Source organism: Zalophus californianus, chromosome 7 (assembly GCF_009762305.2).
Source record: "Zalophus californianus isolate mZalCal1 chromosome 7, mZalCal1.pri.v2, whole genome shotgun sequence".
In the NCBI taxonomy this organism is placed as follows: domain Eukaryota; kingdom Metazoa; phylum Chordata; class Mammalia; order Carnivora; family Otariidae; genus Zalophus; species Zalophus californianus.
The window spans coordinates 224,578-249,901 of NC_045601.1; the positions used below are offsets into that span (position 1 = coordinate 224,578).

Consider the following 25,324-nt stretch of genomic DNA (forward strand, 5'->3'; position numbering starts at 1 on the left):
ATTTTTCTAAATATCTCTTTTAACACACATTTACACAATGCTGTTTTTCTTGGGCTGTGTAAGCAGTAAAACATTGGTCCATGGGCTTTATTTCGATGTGCTATAACAGTGTGATCTCAGCATATCCCTGAAGCATCTTTATTTTACACCAGAATTTAAAGGGTTTGATTTGGAAAGTGATGGTTCGCCAGCAGTGGCAATACTGACTAAAGATTTTTAATGGAAGATTTCTACATTTGCTTCTACACATGCGGTGTCTACTCTTCACATGGGAGGCTGTCTGGGGAGACGGCACGAAGCATGACGACTTGTGGTTTATCTCTTGGAGCTCTAGCTTTCTCAACGTGGAAGCGGCACGCACTGGTGCCCTGACCTCGGGCAAACCACCCTCAGACTGCAGCCTGTTGCCGGAGCCTGCCTGCACCACTTCCAGGGTCCCATTCCTTCCGGCTCCAGCAGACGACATCATCTTCAGTATTAAAACTTACCGAGCATTTGACATTCGTACAGCACCCAGCAGGCGACACAGAGGATCCAACAAGGAACAAGCCACCATCACTGACTCCCCCCCAACCAAGACCCCAAATCCGGACGTCATCACGGGTGGGCTAGACTCCAGAGCAGTGCATCCTCACCAGCCCCTTCAAGGCGCCTAAGCCAAGACACCAATCTTTGTCTTCATTTCTCTAACAACATAACAAGACAGGACTTTTGTTTTCCTCAAAGGAATGCTGTAAAAATTAACTGTATAATATTTATGAAGCCCTCCTAATTTCTCTAAAAAAAACAAAAAAAAACAAAAAAAAACCGAAAACAAACCAAACACAAACCACCCTATTTTGGCAAGGTATTATTACCATCATTACTCCTCAGAGTGTGTTCTAGGCCCAGCACAAACAGCAGTGGAATGGTCTCTGTCCTCAAGAGATGCACTGTCCAGTGACTTTCCTTCTCACAGAAAAGCCTGCAGACTTGCCTGCTCATTTAAGCCTGGGGCCAGCAGGCTTTTCTGCAAAGGGCCAGAGGGACTTACTTCTGGTCTGGGGGGCCTAACGGTGTCTGTCACAGCTCTCGACTCTGCTGTCATGGTGTGAACTTTACTTTAGACACCAAAATCTGAATTTCCTATCATTACCACATGTTATGAAATGAGACTTTTCTCCTAACCAGTTAAAAATGTAGACCTTGTTCTGAGCTCCCAGGCCATTCAAAAACAGGTGACGGGCCAGATCTGGCCTAAGGGCTGCAGTTGGCTAAGGCTGGGCATGAGCTTTTGGCAGAGTGAGTGCATTTCAAGTTTCATTGGCAGGATAAAGACGTGATCTGGAGAGTCGACGGCACAGACTGATTTTAAATTTAAATATACAGTAAGCTTTACAGCTTCCCTATAACCTAAAAAACAACTCCTGCTTAAAATCAGAATTGTCAAAATAACAAGCTTAACAGTGGCTTAGTCCAGGTTTATAGACCAACTTTTGGATACTCTCCTGATGGAAGTGAGAACAGCTGGAGTCGCACGCTTGCTCACCCAGGGTCGGGGGGAGCGAATGACCTGTGAGAACTCCATACTCCGACACACATCCACAGCAACCACGCCCCAAGAGGAGAGGCCCGGCAACACTGTTCATTTTATGGACTCAGTTTCATGAGTTACCTGTGTGTGTAAAATGTTTTTTCAAAACCCTGCAATTCGAGGATACTCCTCACCCTGGTTGTTGACTTTTCAGCAAGCTCGCACTCCAGCTTCGGTCCCAGGCCGAGGCGCTCCATGTGGAAGCCGCAAGCACCCTGGCTCTCGGAGCTCCACCCAGGCACCCACACTCTTCTCTGGGGAACAGTGAATGGGCTTCCCAACAGGTGCAGGTGGCCAGGAGCCATGCAGGCTGCTGTGTGCACCTCTGTCCCCCACGCCCTGCCCCGTACCACCCGTCACATGGAGCACAGATCACCCCCAGGCAGACACCACTCTTAACCTCCCCTTTCCAAGTCCACAAAACCCTCTATTTTAAGGCAAGTGCTGACTCTGGTAAGAAGCCTGGTGAGTGGCGGCTCATCAGCCCCTTCGTGCAAGAGTGCAGGCAGCTCCCACCACCCACAATGAGCCCATCAGACTGCAGGTCTCATCCTGTGAGTGTACCTTACCTTCAGCAGGTCAGAACCTCTTCCCCAACAAAAGTAATTTAGTGCCACTCCCTAACAGTCGTGGAGAGGCTTTATTTTATCTTAACAATCTGGGCTCTTAATATATCACCAAATGGTAGCACTTCACTGAACCTACCCTTTATTTACTTATTTTTCCTTAACTGATTTAGGCTACATTCTTCCCAGAGATGGATCATCACCATTACCAAAGCAAGAAATTTCCTGCTCCTTTGCTGGAAACAGGTCCTTGGATTTATCAGTCACCATTTTACTTCTGGGCAGTATTGCCGAGTCTGTCACAAGTCACTCCAACAAACGGTGACCACAGAAGAACGTGCTCGGGAACTACACAGTGAAGATGCTCTGAGGTTCTGATGGGGGCGGTGAGTGCGCTTGTTTCCCCTTAATCCCGGCCCACCCTGCTCTCCCTCCCAGGTCCACCGGCAGCTCCCTGACCTGGGCTCCCTCCGAGGAGGCCTGCGTTTCATAAACAGACACATCAAGGCCCTCATCTTTGGGGATTCTTTCCTCCGTGGGTTCATGGTTTGGCACCTGCTATCATTTAAAACACTGCTTACAAACTTTTTTCAGATGGACATTATTTGGAAAACAAGGAACAGATCAAAGGATGAAGTCCAAGATCCAACTCAGAATCAGAAAACTGCCTGCAGAAATGCTAAAATGCCGTATTTCTTTATTCATATTCTACTGGTTAAACATCAGACAGTGCTCCAGCAAGATGACATGGCCTCATATTAAAATACAAGAAATGCATAGATAGAATTACATGTTGTAGATCTGCTCCACAAAAATCCTTAATCACTGCCATGAGGCACTTCACCAAGCCTTTACTGGGCACTGTTTTAAGCTAGCTGCTGGAGATTACAAACAATAAGATACAGTCCCAGCCTCCCAGAGCCTACAATTTAGTTGTGGAAACAAATGTCTCCCATACAAGACGAGCCGAGAATGAGTGACGAAGACCTCGTGCAGGAGGAACAGTCTAGAAGGCCGGGAAGTGGACATCTCTTTGGTCTGCCACCACTGGCGAGTTCTGACGTTCAACCTGAATCCCTGTCTCCATTCAGATGTAAACATCAAGACGGAAGTCTCCCATTAGCTTTGGCTGATCACATTTTAGTCTCAGAAGATCCAAATGGCTGCAGAGTGTGAAGAGCTTCACAAAAACAAATATATGCATTCAACTCCACATGAACGGGCACCAGGTAGGAGCCGCGGGAGATAGGTAATGGTGTGGTGTTGGCCTTCCCAGCAAATGAGGCAGAAACGGGACGGACACGGAGCCCTCTCTCCTGCGTCCACCTTCTCTGCCACTCCTGCTCTACCCTCTACTTCCTTGCTTTGATGCTGTAAGCTGTAGGGTCCTAGCTTTGCTTTTCAAGCCAGGAGCTAATCACGTGAATCCCAAACCATTCCACAATCACCCACGCCCACGTGCGCATAGGAGCTGTGGCTTCCATGACTCTGGCTCACCCACCAGAGACTACAAGCCACAGCGGTTAAGTTGTAAGTCGCCAGTTACCTGAAGAGGACAGCCCAGGGCAGACCACGCGCCATAGCCGCCTCTTCAGCTCTGCTGGAGTTCCATGGAGATGTGTCAGAGCCAGAGGGGGCTTTGTAAAGGGGGCTTCCCCACAAGGGCCGCACCTGCACAACCACTTTGCTGAATCAAGCAGGCTCTAGTCATGTCGGTAGGGTGCTGGGCACTAGAAAGCAAACGGGAAAAAAGCACTGTCTCTCCGTCCAGGGAGGCCCTCATCTCGCAGAGGAAGAAGATCACGAAACCCCCACACAGGACATGCAGCTCTCCCACTGAGGTCCCCAGCACGACAGCTTTTGCCCTGGGCTCCACTCCCCAGCTACCAACGCTGGCATGCCAGAGTGAGGCTCCGGAAGTGTATGTGGAAGAAGTCTAGAACGTGAAAAGGGACTGCTTCCTAGCAAAGATAAGGAAGCGGTGCATCTCAGGCTCAGAGTGGGAGAGAAGGCAGCACAAGGCCCGCTGCCCGGTGGGGCTGACGGCCGAGTGCTTTCTAACCTTTGCTTCGGGGACCTCATGCCCTGTAGGCACGACTCTACTGGAGGGCCAGAGGCGAGGCGGGGAGCAGACCGAGCAAACGTGCAGCTCCATCCTGCAGCAAGCGACGGGCTGGAAATGTTCACCGCAGAAGTTTTCGGTATTTTCCAGCGGAGGGCACCTGACTTTATCCACTAGAGGACAGAGTCAGTCAAAGAGACCAAGTTAAAGTCAGAAGATGAAGCTGAAGACAAGACAGAGGGAGGAGCCAATGAGCACAGCAAACCCCCAGCAAGGGCAGAGGGCATGGGCTCCAGGCCCTGGCGGAGAAGACAGGCCTCGCTGGGAAGCCCCAGGGCAAAGGGTGGCACTGGCACCTGCTGTGGACAGTAGAGCCATCTTAAGGAAACTCTTCCAAATTATTTCTACGTTTTCACAACTTAAATGATTAAAGTATGGAAGCTGAAAACCTACATGCTGCACCAGGAGTTCATGAAGACTCAGACTATTAAGAGTCTTGGAGGTAAGGGTGGCTGGCTGTTCTAACTCACACAACAGAGACCCTGAAAGAAAGGGACGGAGAGTGTGGTGCGGAGGGGCCACGATGATGGACCGTCACCGTGAGTGCCACGCTCAGCTGGTGGGAACCGCCGTCTTAGTGGAGGTGCCACTCAGGTAGTGAGTGCCCAGAACAAGCAAAGTCGTAACGAAGTCAGGTCCTGCCTGAGGCCTCTGGGGGATATTTCAACCAGAAGCTGCTGCTGGCATGGACACTGACTAACCTTCACGCTCCAGGACCGTGCACACAACTCACCCGTCTGAGACTCCCTGTCCACCAGGGACCAATCCATGCTCCCCACGCATGCACCGTGCCGGGGGTGCTCCCCGCATGCGCACCATGCCGGGGGGGCTGGTATGAGGTCTGACCCACGGTGCACACTGACACCACCACAGCGAGTGTGCCCCAAGAACCATGCGTCCAGTAGATCCTGAAAAGTCCTCACAGCGGCAATGAAATGTGATGCTTACAACACGTCACTCTCTGAGGGGGTATAGCTTGGATTTCATAATAGAATTTTCCTTCCATTAACTCATATTTCTTTCCTTTTATCTCCCCATCAAAGATGACCAAGCACTTTCCAATGAGTGGTGATGAGTACCAGAGAAGGTGGCTCTGCAGATGCTGCTCGGGCGCTCAGACACTGCTCCCCAAGTCCTTGACTCCCCTAGTCTCTCCTCACAGAGAAATCTAGAATGTTCTAAACATGGGGAGCCTTCCATCTGAGAGGAGGCTGGAGTCAGAGCCAGGAGGGGGGACCTAACACAGCAGAGAAACTGATGAGCAAAGAGACTACGATGGTTCCTTTGGCTCTGCCCAAAAAGAGCGCCAAGAGGGATGTAAAGGAACTGCCCTGCTCAGGGTGGGGTGGGGTGGGGGGAGACAAAGGTTCTGAGAGCAGGCACCGGTCTGCTTCCTGGGCACCCTATTTGGCTCAGCAGTAGCAGGGTGACAACCCCAGTACCTCTTATTTTCTAGAGGACTTTGCAAAATGCTCTGGGCATGCACCCGCGCCTGACAAAACACCACTGGGTGAGTGAGGAAGCTGATGCTAACCCTGCACATGCCTAGACAAGTACATGCATGCCCGCATCAGGAACCGGGGATCTGGGCGCCCCGGGCTCCCCCTGCCACACGCCATGGACACCTCATGGCACATGACTATCCCTCTACCCTTGCAAGCTTGTCTTAAACTCAACAGATGCGAGCACCCAAGCTTCACGGGTTGCTTGTTCACTGTGTGACTCAGTGTACTGCTTAGCTGGCTTTCCCACCTAACCATGCAGACATCCCACCCTCATCCTGTGTGCACCCCCTTCTCTGTGTGTGTTCTCACAGGGGCTGCACAAGCCAAGTATCAAAGGGCCCCATGAGCTACGTGAAGCACCATGAACAGACTGGGTCCCCTAGAACGCACTTACGGACAGTCACACACACAAGCAGGAAAAGAGCAAGCACATACCAGCTTTCAGAGAGGACACGGCTCCAGCCCGGAAGACAGACAGTCTTACTCCCTGCGCACGGCTCAGCTCCTCGCACGTGTTCCGGCACTGAGGGGCCAGCGTCCCCTGTCACCCGTGTGGCTGCCCTCGGTGTGCGATGAAAGTAGCTGTCTCTGTCTTTCCTTAGTTACAGCTAATCCTGCTTCCCTTCATCTTTCTTTTCTTACAGAACTGTTGCAGATTAAGAGTTCTCGTATTCTTTATCATAGATAGCAGACTTCTATGTCTGTAAATGAGTATGTGTGTATATATAGTATGGGATATAATCTGTACATAATAATCCAATCACCTGGATTTTTAATAAAAATGTAAACCTGTATACCATTTTAAAGCTGTATTTGAGCTGCTGGGACAAGAAAAATAATGCTGGGCATTTTAAAAATTCCCCACGAGCACCAGTGAGCAGGGACACCAAGCTCACCTGCAGCTTATGGTGAAGATAAGGGTCTGGACCCAAAGCCACAGCTAAGTCCCAGATGAGTTGCTCCTCGAAAGCGGGAGTGGAGGGAGACCCTGGGGGGACCCTGCCCCTCCCCTCCCTGCCTCACGGCATCACCACAACCAATCCAATCAACCAGGACAGCCAAGAGGCCTCTGAAATTGCATCTGTTTTCAGTCCCACTGCTGGTAAAAACCCACATCCTCCTTGGGACACTCTCCACAGGGCTCTGGTGAGGAGAACATGAGCTGCCCAGTTACAGGCCTCCCAGGGAACCAATGTCAGTAACAGCCGGTACAGACCCCACTTCTGCTGGAGAAGCTCCAGCCTGTGGAAGGCACCCGTCTGCCGGCATCTGCCAGACTGGCAAGCGTGGGGCCTACGCGAGAGGACACAACAAGGCGTGCTCCTGCTGGGGTCCGCTTTTACCTCGCGCTTTCCCTCAGGCCCCCTCCTCCCAGAAAAGCACTGTCTCACAGCAAAGACCACTGGTTGGGTGTCAAGAGCCGATCCCACTTTGGCTCTGCCAATGACACGGGGGGGATGGGATCATGGCCTCGATTTCCACAGAGACAGAGAACATCCCACACGGTGCCACCCTCCATCCCGTCAGCAAGCATAGAAGACGTCCCCTCATGTTTATGAAAGAGAGAAGTTATGTTCTGCTGTATGTTCACAAGAACTTGTTCAATGTCGTGCAGCTACCAAGTGCGAGAACCCCGAACCCCACCTTGCTCTGCTGCCCACACTGTACACTGAGGCCGGAGACAGCACCACCTCCAAGTCCCCTCCTCCTTCTGTCTGTCTGCTTAGTTTTACTAGGACTGGAGAGAGGAGGCAGGTGAGAGTCAAGGGACAGATGGGCCCACGGTAGCAGCACCGCAGGCTGCCGGGGGGGCCACACAGCTCGGCTATAACCTAGTAAGAGTTTTATTAACCTACTGATAACTGAAAATTCACTTTTTAAAAATTGTGTTGTTCATACTCAGTTGTTCATACTCAGTGCAATCAGCTAACATCCTCAATGGTGAAAAGCTGAGAGCTTCCTCCCTAAGGTCAGGAACAGGACAAGAACGTCCACTCTCACCACTCTTATCCAACACAGGACTGGAAGTCCTAGCCACAGCAATCAGGCAAGGAAGAGAAAGAAGAGGCATCCAAACTGAAAGGAAGAAGTAAAACTGCCACTATCTTCCAAGGACATGATACTATACATAGAAAACCCTTAAGACTCTACCAAAAAATGGTCAGAACTAATAAATGAATTCAATAAAGTTACAGGATACATCAATACATGAAATCTTTTGCATTTCTTTTTTAAGGTTTATTACTATTATTAAAGATTTTCTTTATTTGTCAGAGAGACAGAGCACAAGCAGGGGAGGCAGCAGAGGAGAGGGAGAAGCAGGCTTCCCGCTGAGCAGGGAGCCCAAAATGGGACTCGATCCCAGGACCCTGAGATCAGGACCCGAGCTGAAGGCAGATGCTTAACCAACTGAGCCACCCAGGCGTCCCAATCTGTTGCATTTCTATACACTAATAAGGAACTATCTGAGCAATTAAGACAACAATCTCATTTACAATTGCATCAAAAAGAATAAGATAGGTAGGAATAAATTTAACCAGGGACGTGAAAGACCTGCACTCTGAAAATTATAAAACACTGATGAAAGAAAGTGAAGATGATGCAAACAAATGAAAGATATTCCATGCTCATGGGTTGGAAGAACAAATATTGTTAAAATGTCCATACTATCCAAAGCAATCTACAGCATCAATGTGATCTCTACAAAAATTCCTATGGCACTTTTCATAGAAATAGAACAAACAATCCTAAAATGTGTATGGAACCACAAAAGGCTCTGAATAGCCAGACAGTCCTGAGAAAGAACAGAGCTGGAGGCGTCACGCTCCCTGATTTCAAACTGTATTACAAAGCTATTGTAATCAAAACAGTGTAATATTAGCATAAAAACAGACACGAAAATCAATGGAACAGAATAGAGAGAGCTCAAAAGTAAACTCACGCGTATATGGTCAACTAATTTCCCACACTTACTTAGGAGGGCCATCATTAGGCAAAAGGTAAGTATTGGCCAGGATGCGGAGAAACGGAAACCTTTTTGCGCTGCTGGTAGGAATGCAAGCTGGGGCAGCTACTCCGGAAATGAGGATGGAGGCTCCTCAAAAAAACTAAAAATGGAGCTACCCTAAAATCCAGCAATCCAACTTCTGGGGATATATCTGAAGGAAGTTAAATCACCATCTTGTGAGGTATGTGCAGCCCCTGTTTGAGGCAGCATTACGCACAACAGACAAGACATGAAAACACCTTAGGTGTCCATCAACTGATGAATACATTAAAAAGAGGTGACAGGACGCCTGGGTGGCTCAGTCGGTTAAGCGTCTGCCTTTGGCTCAGGTCATGATTCCAGGGTCCTGGGACTGAGTCCCACATCGGGCTCCTTGCTCGACGGGGACCCTGCTTCTCCCTCTGCCTGCCCCTTCCCCTGCTTGTGCTGTCACTCTCTCTCTCTCTCTCTAGCAAATAAACAAAATCTTAAAAAAAAAAAAAAATAAATAAATAAAATAAAAAATAAAAAGATGTGACATATCTACACAATGCAGTATTATTCAGGCATAAAAAAAAGAAAGTGAAATTTTGCCATTTGTGGTAACGTGGATGGACCTTGAGGGCATTATGCCAGTGAAGTAAGTCAGAGAAAGAAAGACAAATACTGTACAAATACTGGTGGTCACTGGAGATAGGGGGTGACTAAAATGGGGGAAGGAGTCAGAAGGTACAGACTCCTTTGTGATTTTTGGCCCATACACATCCAGTCCAGTGCATAACATTAATAAGCCACAGGATGTGGAGACCACGGTTAATAATACTGTGTTGCATACCTGAAAGTTGTTAAGAGCAACTTTTATGCTAAGATTTAGGCCCTTCTTGCTAAGAGCATAAATCTTAAAAGTTCTCATCACAAGAAAAAATTCTGTAACTATGGGTGCTGACAGATACTAACTAGACTTGCTGTGGTGATTATTTCACAATATATACAAATATTGAATCATTGTTGAACACCTGAAACTTATATAATGTGTGTCAATTATACCTCAATAAAAAAAGAATTAGCATTAACCTAGTAATAACCCAAAATTCACTTTTTAAAATTGTGTCTTGCCAAAAGGAGGAAAAAATCCACCTCTAAATATAACTTGAAACTGCTCACACACACACACACACACACACACACACACACACACACACACACACACACACACAGCCTGACTGTATTTAATTGGGCTGCTATGAGAATTAGTTCATGGAGTTAACGTGGTACGGAAGAGTTCTGGGATTAGATTAAAAGTTGTTCATAAATTAAATTTATTAGTTTTTTTTTCACTAGAAAGACAAGTGAAAATTAATTCAATTAACTAGAATCTGCGGATAAAACTCATCATTATCCAATGGCATTTATAAAGCAAAGTCTTCAGTTCCCACCAACAACTGACCTGACCTCAGATTTTCCTCTACAAAACAGCTATGGGACCCAACGGGGTGTGGCCAGAGAGGAGAGGAGCCAGGCTCAGCGGCCAACGGCTTGTTCATGAAATTAAAGGAATAAAACGCCTGTGAGTGGCAACATCTGAATGAGAGCAACACGGGCGCATGATCTCCATTTACTAAACACTCCACCAGCAAGGCACTGGGAGAGGACACAGGGCAGGTGGGACATGGCCCAGGCCCCTAAGAGCAAGTCCCTGACGTCTGGGAGGCCAGGCCCATGGACAAAACAGGCAAGACAGGATGTGTATGGGCCAAAATCACGAACACCAGAAAAAGGCGTCCTGTTTTCCCAAAGTTAGCAAGGCTTATCAGGGATCAAACCGACTCGTGTCCTCATGTTACTACAATACTGAGACAGGATTAAGAACGACACATTTCCCAGCGCTGGAATCAGGCAGCTCTTGTGAGCACGTGACCCAGCTGAGACTGAGGTCTAGAGGGCCACTTCCCTGGAACATGGGACGCCATCTGTCCACAGCTCTGCTTGAACTTCACTAACCTGGGAGGACCCTGGGCTCTGCTGTGAGAGATGAAGCCACACCACAGCAGCATAAAAACACCCTGATTATAGATGCCTTCATACCTTTTCTGTGAAACACCAACCACAACTTAAAAAAACACAACAGGAGGAATGGCTGGGCAGGCAGGGGGTCTCCAGAACTGTGACAATCAATCAGGCCAGTACCTGCAAGTCTGCAAGCTGCACAGTTGACTTTCCTTGGAGGCACAAGGCCTGAGCAATAAAAGCATGCAGATCCTCCAGGCAAAGAGTGTCCACCTGAAAGGGAGAGAGAGAGAAGCAGCATCAGCTCTGGGAAAAATCCAACACTGTGCACGTGGATTCAATGACTAAAGACAGGCACGCACTGGGGGCAGTAGACGAGGCAGAGGCGGAGGTCAGCGGGGCCTCTTTGTCCAGATCCCACAGTCCATGATGCCCAGGGCCAAGCTGGACAGGGCCCTGGTCACTCTGCAGCAAGGGGGGAAGCTCTAGAATGCTTGGGAGGGGCCATGAGCCACAACCAGGCCTGAGTCTTAGAGCAACACAGGTGACTGTTTTGGGCACCAATTCCCACAGCTGGTAACTTAGGGGTTTGCAGCATGAGCTGGGGTGATCAAGGCTGGGATAAGCTTCCACCTTTGCCAGCCCTGATGAAACCTGCATACTCATATCTCAGGACCCCCACATATGAGACCCTCCGATCTTCTGTGGAATCAAGGGGTCCAACCAAAGTGTGAGCAAGAACAAGGAGGGCAGGGATTTGGAGAGACAGACGGGAAAACTCTGGGTCTCGAGAAAATGATGGGAATGAGGACAGGGCCGGGGAGCACCATGGACAGCGGGCTGCTCTAGGGAACCACCTCTCCCAGGTTAGGGGGTGGTGACTTTTCCAGCTCAGCCACCAAATTCTGCCAGCCAGAGAAAAGCACTGCAGTTCCCTTGCTCAGTGTTTCCACCGCCATCATAAGAATACGAGAACTTCTTTCTATAGAGGAATACGTTCTGTGGCAAGTAAAGGCTTGAAGGGAAAAAATCAGGATGACAACCACAAACCTATGAGTAAGAATTTTGATTCTTCCTCAGTGATAAAAGTGGCTAATGTTTACTCCTAATAAAAATGACGCCACCATAAACCAGAAAGACAGTTCATTCACTGGGGACTCCTGCTCTCCACGGCCAGGACCCACTGACCTCTCCTGGAAAAGCAAATACTTCTGGCATTCATCAACTCCACCCTGCGGAAGGCACCAACCCCGTCACTACCCTGCCCTGCTCCATTCTGAGGTACTTATTGCCTTTGTATAAATGACAGCTGTAACTATTTCAGGGAATAACAAAAAAGTCCACAGATGTGTAGTACTCATGACCAAGAAAAAAGACCCCAGTCTACAGAAGCAAAACCAAGCAGAGAACACGTTTTTTTATTCCATAAACCCCATCTCTCTCCATTTAGACTGGGTTTGTTGCAATGTAATTCTACTTCTTGCCATTAGCAACTTTTGAAGAAGGCTGATTTTAAAACACCAACTTACGAGAAAAGAAAACTATCTCACGTACCATTGCTTTCACAGGTAGCCCGCCTCCGCAGTTAACAGTCTAAACCACCACAGAGGGTGCTTTTTTAGGGTTTTACAGAACAGATATTACTATTTAAAGCATTTGCTCAACTAGAGATTATAAAAACTACGTACACTTCCTATGATGTACACTTACCCTTCCAGAGAATGTTCTCAGATAAGCTTTCAGTAAAAAGTGTTGTTGTTATTGACTTGGAGGTTATGAGAGCATTTCGTTTCTCTACAGGTTCTGTACCCCACGTCGCACAATGAAACATCTAACTTAAGCTTAACCACAGAAAAGTGTAAGATTTTCATAAATTTATCTTTTTAGCCTTATGAAACCCTAAGAGAATATTAACCCTGTGAATATTACAGTTCCTTCTTAATCTCAGAGATGCCACTGATGTGTTGATTCACTGTTTTTCGGTTTCAAAAAGCTCCAATTTAAATATGCTCTTTAAGTCAAACCAACATCATATGTCTGCCTTATGCTGACTCACACTAAAGAGATTTTTACTGAAAGGTAACCATTAGTGTGAGCAGAAAGAAGGTGAAGGTGGAAATTTTCCTCCTGACGCTTGTCTTGCTTCAGGTGTATAGAGATATTGGAGATGGAAAGCTGCTGTTCTGTGGTCTCGACACGGATTTTTGTAACTGACAAGTCACCTGCACAAGTGGCAAGCACAGAGCTGTGATGAGCGACTGTCAACAGGTTCAACAACCCTCTTACTGGAAAGAGCAATTCAAAATGTGTGTCCAAGCAGTGACTGTTCATATGCATGCAGACAGTATTCAGAAGAAAACACACTTATTTTTCTGGAGGAGAAACCTCAGCTCTTGGTTATTCACCATTCCCAATCCCCATGACGGCCCTATCTCGGCCACCTGGAGACTAACGAACACTGGACAGAAAACATTAACTGATACATGCTTGCATATTTAGTAAATGGTATCAAAAGAAAGGCAGTTTTACACTTAAAAATCCATCCTCTATTCAGTTATATTGCTAAGTCTGGTACCAATAACAAAATGTTCTACTCAAAATAGGAAAGCAAAAACTAAAGTTTACACTGGTGCTTGTGAAACCAATATTGAAGCAATAAAATCTCTTAAGAGTTATTTAGCTATATATACCACATTTTTACAAAATGCAAAATGCAGAACTAGCTATAAACTGGCAGAGCCAAAAGAACAATTTAGAAGAGGAAAAGACGAATCATTATAAAGCTCCCTTGAAATGTAATTCCACGGTAAGAGTGAGTTTCTTAAAGACAATCAATAATTCATAAAGTGAATTCAGGCCTGAGAAACAGTCACCTAACTCTCTATTCCAGGCAAATGAAAATTTGATGTTTATGCCAAACGAGTCCCAAGATCCAGCACATACAGAGGCTACAGCAGAAGGCAGCCCAAAGGTGTCGAGAGGACAGGAGGCCCAGATGGGCTAAAAACAACAGAGACGTGATTGCAAAGGACTTTTTCTTTTATTGTCGTTGTGACAAATGTGAGACAAAATCATTTAAAAATAATACAGCCAAGGAAAGAAGTGGGAGGAAAGAGGCTGGAAGAGGGGGTGATTTGGCCCTTCTTTTGCTGAGGTTTCCAAACATTACCCTGCACACGGGCACCTGTTAAAAAGACAAATACTTTCATGGGCCTTTATAATTTTCACACATAACCTAAGTGTAAAACTAATGAAACAGAAACTGCCTAACTTGTTGAGGGACATCAATCAGGGCCTGGCACTGCATTCCTCATGTGAGGCTTCCAACCCCTGGTTTAATCAGGCAAGGAAGACACAGGCCGTGACGATGATGACCCTAGCAGACTTATCATGGGGCCCCTCTGCGAAGCACGTTTCGTATTTTCCACAGTGCGACACCCCAATAACCCCAGGAGGTACCCATTACCTTGTCTTAGACTGAGACGTGAAGGGAAGTCTCAGTAAACGTCTGCTAGAGCAGTGACGTTGGAAGGCGTCGGCCAGAAGCACCAGGCCTTCTCACCACAACACTGGACCCCCGACAGGACCAACCTCCTGGACGGTGATGGCACCAGGGGAGGCACTACATGGTTCAAAGTGCTTGGAAAGCAGAAGCAAACCTGCACGGTGTCCCACGCCTCTACTACACTTACATGCATTACGAGCCTCTATGTCTGACACAGACGAGCGTCTAACACGTGTGCCGACAGGGAACACAGCTGCAAGGGACTCATGCTCATGGGGCAGATATTAGACAGCATGACATGGGGACAGGCCCACGGCCAGACCCCAGAGCGCCACACCTCACAAAAGGCAAGGGCAGGAGCGAGGAGCCAATGCAGGACCTAGAACGAGGAGCTGAGGTTACCTGCACAAAGAGGTAGATCAAGAGGCAGCACAACGCTTTAAAGGGGTTTTCTACCGCCTGCAGCTCTTCTCTTGAGGAGGAAAGGTCGAAACAGCCTAGGAGGGCATCCAAGCGCCGGCCTTGTATTCCTGGCTCTTGGTTCAGCCACAATAATTTCAAATTAGGTGTTCCCCCTGGTTAAAAAAAAAAAAGTCCATTTACCATTATTCTTTGTACCAGCAAGTTATAACATGCTTCTTACAGAAATATAATAGAAGAATAAAAGACACTAACAACTTCTCTTTCTGACACCCTTGGGCTTTAAGGTGTAAAGGACTAGAAAGTAAACATGAACAAACCTACCTGGTAAAAGAAACAAACCCTCAAAGGCCAGTATATATGTACTTCATTGAGAACATTCTTTTTCTTAAGGACTATGTTTTGAGGGAAACTAGGGCTTTTTTCCTACCTGTGCTGCATTCTGCCATTGCTAAGAATGCTTTTCAGAGTATGTTTAAAAGGCCCTGTCTCTGAGTGTGCGAAAGAACACGGCCACAGTGGAATATGCTGGTGCAAAGACCGCCACCTCCCCTGTTAGCTTACTCTCTTATTCCCCTCGACCAGCAGTTTTCAAACTTCAGCGTAAAAAGAACCCACTGCAGAGACTGTAAAAAATGCACTGTCCCGGGTTCTGCATGCAGAAAGCCCGCTTTACCAGGTATGATGACCAGGAGTCTGCACTGCACAACCTAGAGGCTTGGATGCAGGGCAACTCTGGACCCCACGCTTTGGACGTCATGTCCCTAAAACTGTCAAACAAAAGAAATTCCCAAAATGTAATTTCTAGTGTTTCATTTCTATGTTTCATATACACATTTAAGTTACTAAAGTTAAAAAAAAACAAAAAAAACAACCCTTCCTCATTTCCTTAAATCACAACACATGGCCCCGGGAGTCTGGAGGAAAAGTGGGGGGTCCTGCCAGCACCCACAGACACAGACCAGTCCCGGGACAAGCCAGGTCCCGCTACAGATGGCAGCTGTGATTTCTGCAGGGTCAACGCCTCAAGAGCCAGGACGGCGGAGGTCTGACTGTCCCACATGTCTACTATGGAACAAAACTCAGCAACCACACGGTATCAGAATTAAAGGACTCATAGAAGCAGCTCTCCTCTTTTTCCATTTTTTCTCCATTTCTCACAGTATCATTTAATATTCTTGACCATATATCTCCCACCACTGAAAGTGAAACAACACAGCAAAAGTCATTTGCATTTCTGAAATGGCTGAAGTGTTTCCTCCATCAAAAAATTTTTTCATTATTTATTTTGGAGAGAAAAAAAATCATTTTTCTCTTGAAAGAAAGAAAATAGTGAAGACAAGTGGCAAAAAACAAATCTATGGCACCAGTTAACAAGATGGAGATATCATTCCAAGATCTTCACAAGGGTCAGCCATGACTTCTTAGAAACACATATTTTCAGAAAAATCATCATCTTGTAGGGTCAGCAAACTGTAGCCCATGGGCTGAATCCAGCTCGCTGCCTGTTTCTGTAGGCCTATAAACTAAGAATGGTTTTCACATGTTTAAATGATTGAAAAAAAATCAAAAGAAAAATAGTACTTCACAATGTGAGAAAAGTATGTGAAATGCCAGTTTCAACGTCCCTAAATAAAGTGTTAGCACAACGGCACCAGGCTCATTTGTGTGCTGTCTGTGGCCCCCCGTGCAGTCCAAGTGCAGAGCTGGGCCGCTGCAGCAGGGATCACAATGCCCCCAAAGCCTAAAATATAGACGGCTGCCAAGCCCTGATTGAAGGTAAGTGATGAATGTCCCATTATCACAGTTATCTTAAATATACTCAAGTAGTTGACAAACAATTTTTCTAACTCTAAAAGTCACGCACTATAAAAAACTAAGGAAAAAAAGGCATAAGAAAATAAAAACATTTATAATCCCACCACCCACATATAGCCATACTTTAAAATATAGCTTCTAGTCCTTTTTTCAATGCATATACAACATCTATGCACACAGCTGAGAGGCCAAGTCCCCATTAGAGTGTGTGGGGATGGAGAGTGGAAAGACTGTACACCTTGCACTTCATTTGCTTACACAGAAGAGTTTAATAAAAAAAGAATGAGATTCATGAGATATACTGAGAGTCAAGTACGGTGGCAGCAACAAACACGTGATATCCTGAACGAACAGTGACATGCTGGTGGCCATCACTCCTGGCCTTGGTATCATCTGGGAATTTGTTAGAATTGCAAATTCTTGGAGCGCCTGAGTGGCTCAGTTCTTTGGACATCCGACTCTAGAGTTTCAGCCCAGGTTGAGATTTCATGGGGTGTGGGATTGAGCCCTGCACTGAGCCCCACATTGGGCTCCGTGCTCAGCGGTGGTGGGGGGGTGGGGTCTAGCTGAACATTCTCTCCCTCTATTCCTCCCCCATTTGTGCTCATTTGTGTGCACTCTCTCTAAAATAATTAAATAAATCTTAAAAAAAGAAGAAAAAAGAATTGCAAATTCTCAGGCCGCACCCCAGACCCACTAATCGAACTCCAGGGGTCAGGGAGCAGCAATCTGTTGTAACATGCTCTCCAGGTGGTTCGGACACAGGCAGAGTTTGAATACCACTCAATATTCTTCCACAAAACAGCTAAGAAATCATTTACACAGACAAGAAAAGAATAACTCTCGCCAATAATAAAGAAATTGGTTCTTGAGGGCTAATGATAAAATAGATCAGAGAAAACCACCAGTTTGAAAAACCACATCTTCAAAAATCTCTAATTTAATCAGAGAATTTCAATCCTAAATTCAATCAATAATTTATTTAGTCAAGAACTCGGTACTGAGCACCTGTATGCATATTACTAGAAGAGACAAGACACCTCTGCAGCCTTCTCCAGAAACTGAGGATTTTTGCCTTCAATACAAGACAACATATTCTTGGGTTGTTGTCATTTTCTGTCACACGTAGTACTTGCTAGGCTGCACAGAGACCCTCTGACGATCCTTCATAATGGCCTTAATTATAAGGATGGTTCTCTTCCTAAGTACCGTCCACGGAGATTTACTTCTCAGTTGATAGATTTCATCATCTTAAGCCAGAAGGTGTGAACTTCTTTGAAGGATCATTTAGATTAGTTCTCTTCCACTGGTAAACTCACTCTAGACGAAGTGGTTTTTATTTTATTTTTTTTAAGATTTTATTTATTTATTTGACAGAGAGAGACACAGTGAGAGAGGGAACACAAGCAGGGGGAACGGGAGAGGGAGAAGCAGGCTCTCCACTGAGCAGGGAGCCCAGTGTGGGGCTCCATCCCAGGACCCCTGGATCATGACCTGAGCCGAAGGCAGATGCTTAATGACTGAGCCACCCGGGCGCCCCTAGATGAAATGGTTTTTAAACGTGGTGTTAATAACCCAAGAGGGCTGAGCCTACCTAACACCAAGAACACCGTTAGTAATTTCAGCTTAAAAGAAACCTATTTTGGGGCGCCTGGGTGGCTCAGTCGTTAAGCATCTGCCTTCGGCTCAGGTCATGGTCCCAGGGTCCTGGGATCGAGTCCCACATCGGGCTTCCTGCTCTGAGGGAAGCCTGCTTCTCCCCCTCCCCTGCTTGTGCTCTGTCTGTGAAATACAGAAATCTTTAAGAAAAATTCAAAATAAAGAAAAGAAACCTGTTTTGATCGGAATTGGAAGGCAGATCAGCTCAGAGCTCCTCTCTTCCCCCCCCCCCCCCCAGACACCCCTTGCTCCTGGGGATCAATAAGACTTTGCCAGAAAGGACGGCCCCTATACTCCCCCAGAGCGCCAGGGGCAGCTGAGATGTTTCAAAGAGCCACAGACCTACACAATCGATCTCATCTCTAGGTCACCAACCAGCATCACATCTAAAACACACTGGCTTCAAAAACCTAATTACATACCTTGGAAAAAGATTTTGTGTGACCAGATGGACAGGAAAGCCTAGGATCCTTCTGGGGGACCTGAGCCCACAGATGGAGGAGCAGAGGGGCAGGGAAGGAAGTCACTTCTGTGAATGACATCTCTGAGGCCCTTCTCAAGAGATACCTGGAGGATCCACCCCTGGCAGAGGGTTGCTGTATGCACCTCATAAGTAACAAAGCAATAAAGTAATGTTTCTGTTTGTGTTTTTGCAACAATAAACAGAAGTGAGTGAATAAAGACCATAGCAATTCTGTATGCTTTTTATATGGAAATACATATTTCAATAGTTGGGTTTTAGAGTTAATCTGATGACTGTTTCCCTTGCACACTGCTGGGGTGAGAAAAACCACCCACCTGTCTGGCTTGTGTCCACTGTCAGGACATGACTGGTGAAGAGTTCTCGAAATTAACGTGCATGTATCTTATGTCTCAAGTTTACCTGTGAAAGCTTTAGTTCATAAGTTTTATTTAAATGAATATTTTACTTAGCATTCTCTCGTTTACTAGAGCATTCCTGGCCAAAAGAAAACAAAATTAAAAACCCTGACAACTCCACGCTTCCAAACTGAATCTTCACTCTGGCTGGGTAAACTTCAAGAGCCTATTTATTATAAGCAAAAAAAAAAAAAATTTCATTCAGGTACAAACAGAGGAGAATGCATTGATATCTCGATATATTAAGCTCTAAGTGTACAGGGATGAATGTCTCATTTCATGCTTGCAAAATGACACTGTTATGCCACTCCTCCTAATGAATCCAAATACAGTGAATGTGGCTCTAAAAAGTGAAATTCAACTGTTGGCTTGTGACTCAAATGTGTATTTGTAACACAGTTATTTGAAAAATCTTCAGATTATTTTTACAAATGGAAAGAAAACCGGCATTGAGGTTTTGAAGCCATTTCTCTTGACCCATGATGTCAGGTGGGTGGGTCAGGAGGCGGGCGGTCACGTCATCATCTCGTCACGTGTGCGTTCGTGCACCTGGGCAGCAGTTGGGGACTTGGATCTACCACCCACAGAAACTGCTAGGACCTGACAAGACTCTCTAGACCTGTACACGTGTGTACACATCCATACACAGACTGTTGAGAGCACACAGAAGAAAGCTCCACCACAACAGCCCCAGCAAATGAAGGCCTGGGTCAAACATGGCACCTTCTTTTCAGGAAAGGTATCACTTCGTCTCACTTCAGGCTGTAAGAGTCTTCTGAGACGACCTGCAAGATTTTGGTGAGTCAAACACCCTCATAAAGCTGAGAAATATACGGCTAATTAGCTGTCTTAGGTCTCTGAAACGAGGGAATGCTTATGATGACAAGAAAACTGACACTGAGGAGAGGAAGAACCACTTCTGCTCCGTCTGAAGAAGAACCTCCAACTCTGGGGGAGAAGACGCTATTCCACATGCCTGCCTTGGTTTGGTCCAAGACTCACTCCACAACAGGCAGAGCCCCAGTAAGTGAGGAAGGAGGAAGAGAGGGGCTGTGTGTGCTGAGAATAAACAAGCACGTATGTGTACAACTCGAGGGCCCTTCAAGAGCTGTGTCTGGGGAAAGGAAGCCCAATTTCCAGGTACAACCTTCTTGCATCGTCGAAAACATCGCGTCTCAGGACACTGGTGAGGTGAGAGACGCAAGAGCACCCACGCACACAGATGAGACACATGCACGGCAGCTTACAGCTCACGAGTGCGCACATCCGGACGTGTATCTGTAAGCGGCGTGTGCACCCACAGATGGGAGCACAGAGTGGACACAGGGATGTGATAAAATACGCCAGTAATGAAGTTTACTTTTCTGCTCCTTGCCTGGTCAATTTTAATTCTTTCTCCCTCCTAATTGTTAGGTAATCTGTAATTTTTCTGCTCCCCTGTGTTTCCTTTCCATTTTGTGAAAAATATCTGTGATTTCTGTTTCTACATTTCTACTATTTAAGAAAGCAAGCTAAATCACATGTGCTGTTAGAAGAAAGCCCTTTTTAAAAAGAACACTCTGGCCACTCTATCAGGAGACTCACTGGAAACACACCATTTATGAAATCAACCTGCTTGAAACTCTCTCAGGAGAACAAGAAAATCAGATTTGTGTCCTGAGGTGACGCCCCTTCTACCGACAGGACCGCTGGCCTCACGTGGGAACAACAGCTCCCATGATGCAACAAGGGCCTTTTGCACCCGGGCCGAGGCACCTGTGCGCATCAGGTTTCCTGAGACAGGTGTATGGACGGCAGGCGTCAGAGGACGCCACGGTTTTCAGCACACGCTGCCTGAGCAATGGAAAATGCCCGTGACACAAACAGGACGGTCTGTCTCCATTTTAGTTGAAAAACCATCTGGCATTTTTCCTCATGGATAAAGTATTTAAATATTAAAATCCTGTCATTTTCATATCTTTATTAACATAAGCACAAACAAAGAGTCATTCATGTAAATTATCAGCACCAAAAGCTCAGGATTCCACTCGAGTCTTCCAGTGATGGAAGCCCTGCATGCAAGCTCTTCTGGAGCCCAGCCCCGACATGCAGCCCGCGCAGCCACACGCAGAACTTTGTGGGTCCGGTAGTGCCAAGGAGGAGGCTTGCTTAAGCCCCAGAAGTCGTCTCTGTGATCATGATATGGCTGCCAGAGTTCATGAAAACATTTCAAGGAGTGGCCTTTAAAACTAACTCATAATATGATGATGAGCCAAACGGTCTCTTTAATTCAAACCATGAAGAAAACTATAATCCCTCTTCATATTATTTTTGGAAAGATACAATAAGATAGAAATCACATATATAATAAAACATTTCTGAAAAATTATTTTGGCTATCCTTTAAAAATATCTCTTGCTGTATAAACAGATGTTAATTCATCTTCATTTTTTTTTTTTTTTGATAAATACCTTTTTAGGTTTGAATATATCACTGGCTGAGAGAATAAGGAAATATTCCCTATAGTAACTTTCCTCACCTCTCCCAATACAATTCCATTTTTAAGAAAATTATTTTGCAGTGCTCACACCCTTATTTGGTAAACTGCAGACTTGCATGATGGGAACAACAGTGGCAGGAGAGAATTTAACGCATACAAAAATGGAATATCAAAGTTTTAGAAAAATACTTGTCCTCTGAAACAATGGCAAGGAACACTAAAAATAAACCCTCACCACCCTCCTCATCTTTAACCTGCCTTTATGTACAACACTACCCCCCACTCAAATTCTTGACTTTTTTCAAATACTAAGAACTCGCAGGAACAAAGGACAAAGGACTTCAGCTAATTTTTAGGTGAACTTTGTTTTTTGTTCCCTCCCCTTATAGGTTTTAAGATAACACTCATGAAGAGAAAACTTATTTTTCCAGCTGAAATAACTTTCCTTTATCTTCCCTTTCCAGTTCATCAAAACATACTCTCAGTAGTAGGAAGGAGAACTGACTCGAGCAGAGTATCAAGAATCCAACCCTGTTGATTTGGCAGACAATTACTGAGCGAAGTCGAGGCACTGGGCCCTGGGGTCAGGCGGCAACGGGCTTGGGCCCACAGCTGTACTCCTCTTGGCCTTGCTCTCCCCTGATGTAGACCTTGAATAAGGGCCCAGGCGGAGTGAGGCAGAGCAGACAGCAGACTGGCCCAGGGTCCACCTGTGGAACAAAGGCCCATTCCTTTGCTGTTTCAGAACGTTAATAGACAGGTACATTCCTTGTGGGCCCAGGGTTGACATGAAAATTAGTATATGTGCAGTTCTGAAAAAACATGTCTCCACAATGGATCCATTGTTGGACTTGTATCATATGGTGAACAAATGAGTGATTTATTGAAACCAAAACTGTCTGTACCTGGAATGTTCATCTGCAGAGGCCTGACGAGGTCCGGGTGCCTCAGTGGGTTCCCAGAGTACACAAACCACTCCTTGACAGTGGGGCAGGTGCTGGTGCCATCTGAGTAAAGATAGCAGGATCAATAGATGCACATGACTACCAACATTCATCACCAGGCTGACGGTAACAGACCCAGCTCCACTGGGGGCCAACTGCAAGGCGGTGAGTACGGTGAGGTCTCACATCCAAGGACACTAAGAGGGGCCTCAGGCCCAACAGTCAGACCCCTACCCTCTGATCTCACTTCAACAAGAGCAACGACCTCTGGGATGGGGAGACGGCAGGGCAACCCAGGTCAGTAAACAGTAACGGGGGACAGAGATCCCCGCCTATGTGGCTCCTACGACGTCCTTCCTCCTGGGCTCTCACACTGCTGCACACAACACTTAGGGAAGACCGGTACTAGGACAGTCCTTTCTTTAATTCACTGTTTTGTGTAACCATCAAGACTATTATGACATTAGACAATTCAAAAAGCTAGTAGGGATAATCTAGAACAAAGGCATTTCTGTATGTTGGATTGTTAATTGCTATTAAAGATTCAGTTTCTCTTCCATTCTATCTACTCAGTGAGCAAAGATGGAAGGTGGCTCTCCTACCCACCATGCTCACCTAGCTTGGGGTCATCAGGCTGCCATCTCTCCAGCACCCAAACCCCTGCCTCCCCTCCCCCAGGGCACTCAAGACCACCCCCGGGCCCTTTGGGACCTGGCTTCCTACCCCACACGGGCCCAGCCCTGTTTAGACCATCTTCCGACTCACCCCATCCAAGGCATTTTCCACGTAAATTCGAGCTTTTGGGTTTTTGCTGTTTTACAATGAAAACCTGACCAGGCTGCTGGTCCTAATTTAAGATCCCGCAACAGCAGCCCACTGTACCAGCCTCAGAGTGCAGACCTGGGAGCATGCCAAGCTCCCCCACTCCCACCCCACTGCACGCTGCTTGACCCAGCACCCTCTCCTAGACCCGCACACAGTGACTGGAGGGCCCCTGAGTCTCGCCTCGCCAGTCCGCAGGATATGCACTGTTTGGGCTGGGTCCCCAGGGAACCTGGCTCTGGCTCCCATCCTGCTCCTCGGCTGGAGTACCTCACATCCTCAAACTCACCATGCCTTTTCTCACCTCCTTGGCCCAGAATCCCTTCCCTCCACGCACTCCAGGCCCGCTTCTCTCCATGCCCAGACTTCCGTGCTGTCCACTTGGGCACTTCTGCTGACACTGCACATGCTTACTTACTCCCCTCACTGACCACCTGACTGAGCTCCTGGTACCAGAACTGAGACCTCTTCACAGTCTCAGTCCCTATAGCATGAGGCCCAGGGCAGACGCCTGTTAACCCTAAGTTTAATGAACACATTAACCTAAATTTCACACACACAAAAAGAAAAAGAAAGAAAATTCTGAGAAGTATTCTTGTACTTGTTAAAAACAACAGCAACATCCACTATGTGATCCTCTTGGCCTATAGGTATTCATTACACTAAAGAACAGCCTGCTGAGTGAATGGTGTTTTAAGTTGCTATTTCTGAAAGGAGAGCATTCTCTCATGCCCAAAGACAGACCTCACTAGGTTGCGTACCTCACGGATGATAGCTCTCCACCAGCCAGCCAGCTGCCTCCCTAGGAAATCACTGAAACATTTACAAAACCGCATTTTATACCATCTTTCAACTGAAACTGTTCTAAACCTCTAAACCCCGGGGCCTGGGGTTGACTTCTCAGAGCTTTAGTTCTGAATAATGTTAGGAAGAAGGCACTGCTACTGTTTGTTAGACAATACCAGGTAGATTTCCTACTAAGACCTAGAGCAGTCAGTTTTTGGACAAATATGCCAAAGGCAATGCCACACACTAGTCAGTTATTCCGCTACAACCTCGGAAGAAAGAGCTGCCCACTGAGACCACCTCACCAGGATCTACAAACCCCGCTTCTGCGCAAGGGACACACTGGGCTGAAGACCAGCATGGACACCAACTTCCCCTTTCTCCAAAATTTACATCAGCACAGATAGCAAATTCCTTCTTTTCTCCACCATTTAGACCAGTGAGGGTTAAGTCCATATTAACTACAGTTTCTCCTAATTAACAACAGAACAAAAGTTTTTGCTTTTAAGGTGACTGACTTAATTCCAATGAGTTTCAAGGACCACACAACACAGTCACAGAACAAGAGTGCACCTGCTGCTTAAAATGCAGTACCTAACAGCTACTGACTAACAGAGACTTGAATATGAAAACCTGTAATTTTTATCACATAAGAAATCAACTAACTAGCCAGAGGATGAAAGGTAAAACCGACCTGCTGACTGGAATTTTTACTCCCTAAATGAAATTTTATCTGAACTTATGGGTAAGGATGCAGGAAATGACGGAGATATGAAAGATGAGTATTTTCTTGAGGTGCAGGGCAGGGAAAGGTGCTAGGTCACTATGCAGGGTCTGCAGGTTCTCTGGCACTCTGCCCTCCCCCTTGTGAGCTGCTGGGCAACATGGGCACCCTCAGTGTGCCCTCACTTCCTTCCTCTGCCACGGGAGGGTAAAAGGGCAGTACACAGTGGCTAGAAAATGTGTGAACACTTACAAAGAATAAGTTTAATAGTCTGGATAATGACTTTTCCAAATCCAAATATTCAGATGGCAGCATTTTCACTTTTAATCCAAACTGCCGCTCCTACAGACACAAACTTACCAGTCCTTCAAAACCCAGAGCTAGCTGCAAAGTGTTACCTGAGATCCTCTTAAAATAAACAGATATTGCCGAAAAATTCTAGAGTTTAGCCTATTCTCTGGGATACCACATAATTTCAGAGGTTTTTCTATAAAACTCCTTAAAGAAAACAGAGGCAATAAACTCTTGG

General features: G+C 46.4%; 1 protein-coding gene across 7 annotated transcripts in view; it reads right to left on the bottom strand.

Moving 5' to 3' along the window:
- Positions 1-25,324, bottom strand: part of FAM120B (family with sequence similarity 120B) — a 98,972-nt gene that overhangs the window by 45,306 nt on the left and 28,342 nt on the right. For 4 of the 7 annotated variants that reach the window (XM_027602036.1, XM_027602033.2, XM_027602032.2 and 1 more), the window contains 3 exons: positions 22,425-22,526; positions 14,667-14,839; positions 10,940-11,032 (listed from right to left, as the gene is read on the bottom strand). In XM_027602036.1, coding sequence (XP_027457837.1) covers positions 10,940-11,032; positions 14,667-14,839; positions 22,425-22,526 — 368 coding nt within the window. Of the gene's footprint in view, positions 1-2,865; positions 3,320-3,681; positions 3,870-10,939; positions 11,033-14,666; positions 14,840-22,424; positions 22,527-25,324 lie in introns of those variants that run through there. The other 3 variants (XR_003521406.2, XM_027602035.2, XM_027602034.2) reach the window with 3 other exon arrangements.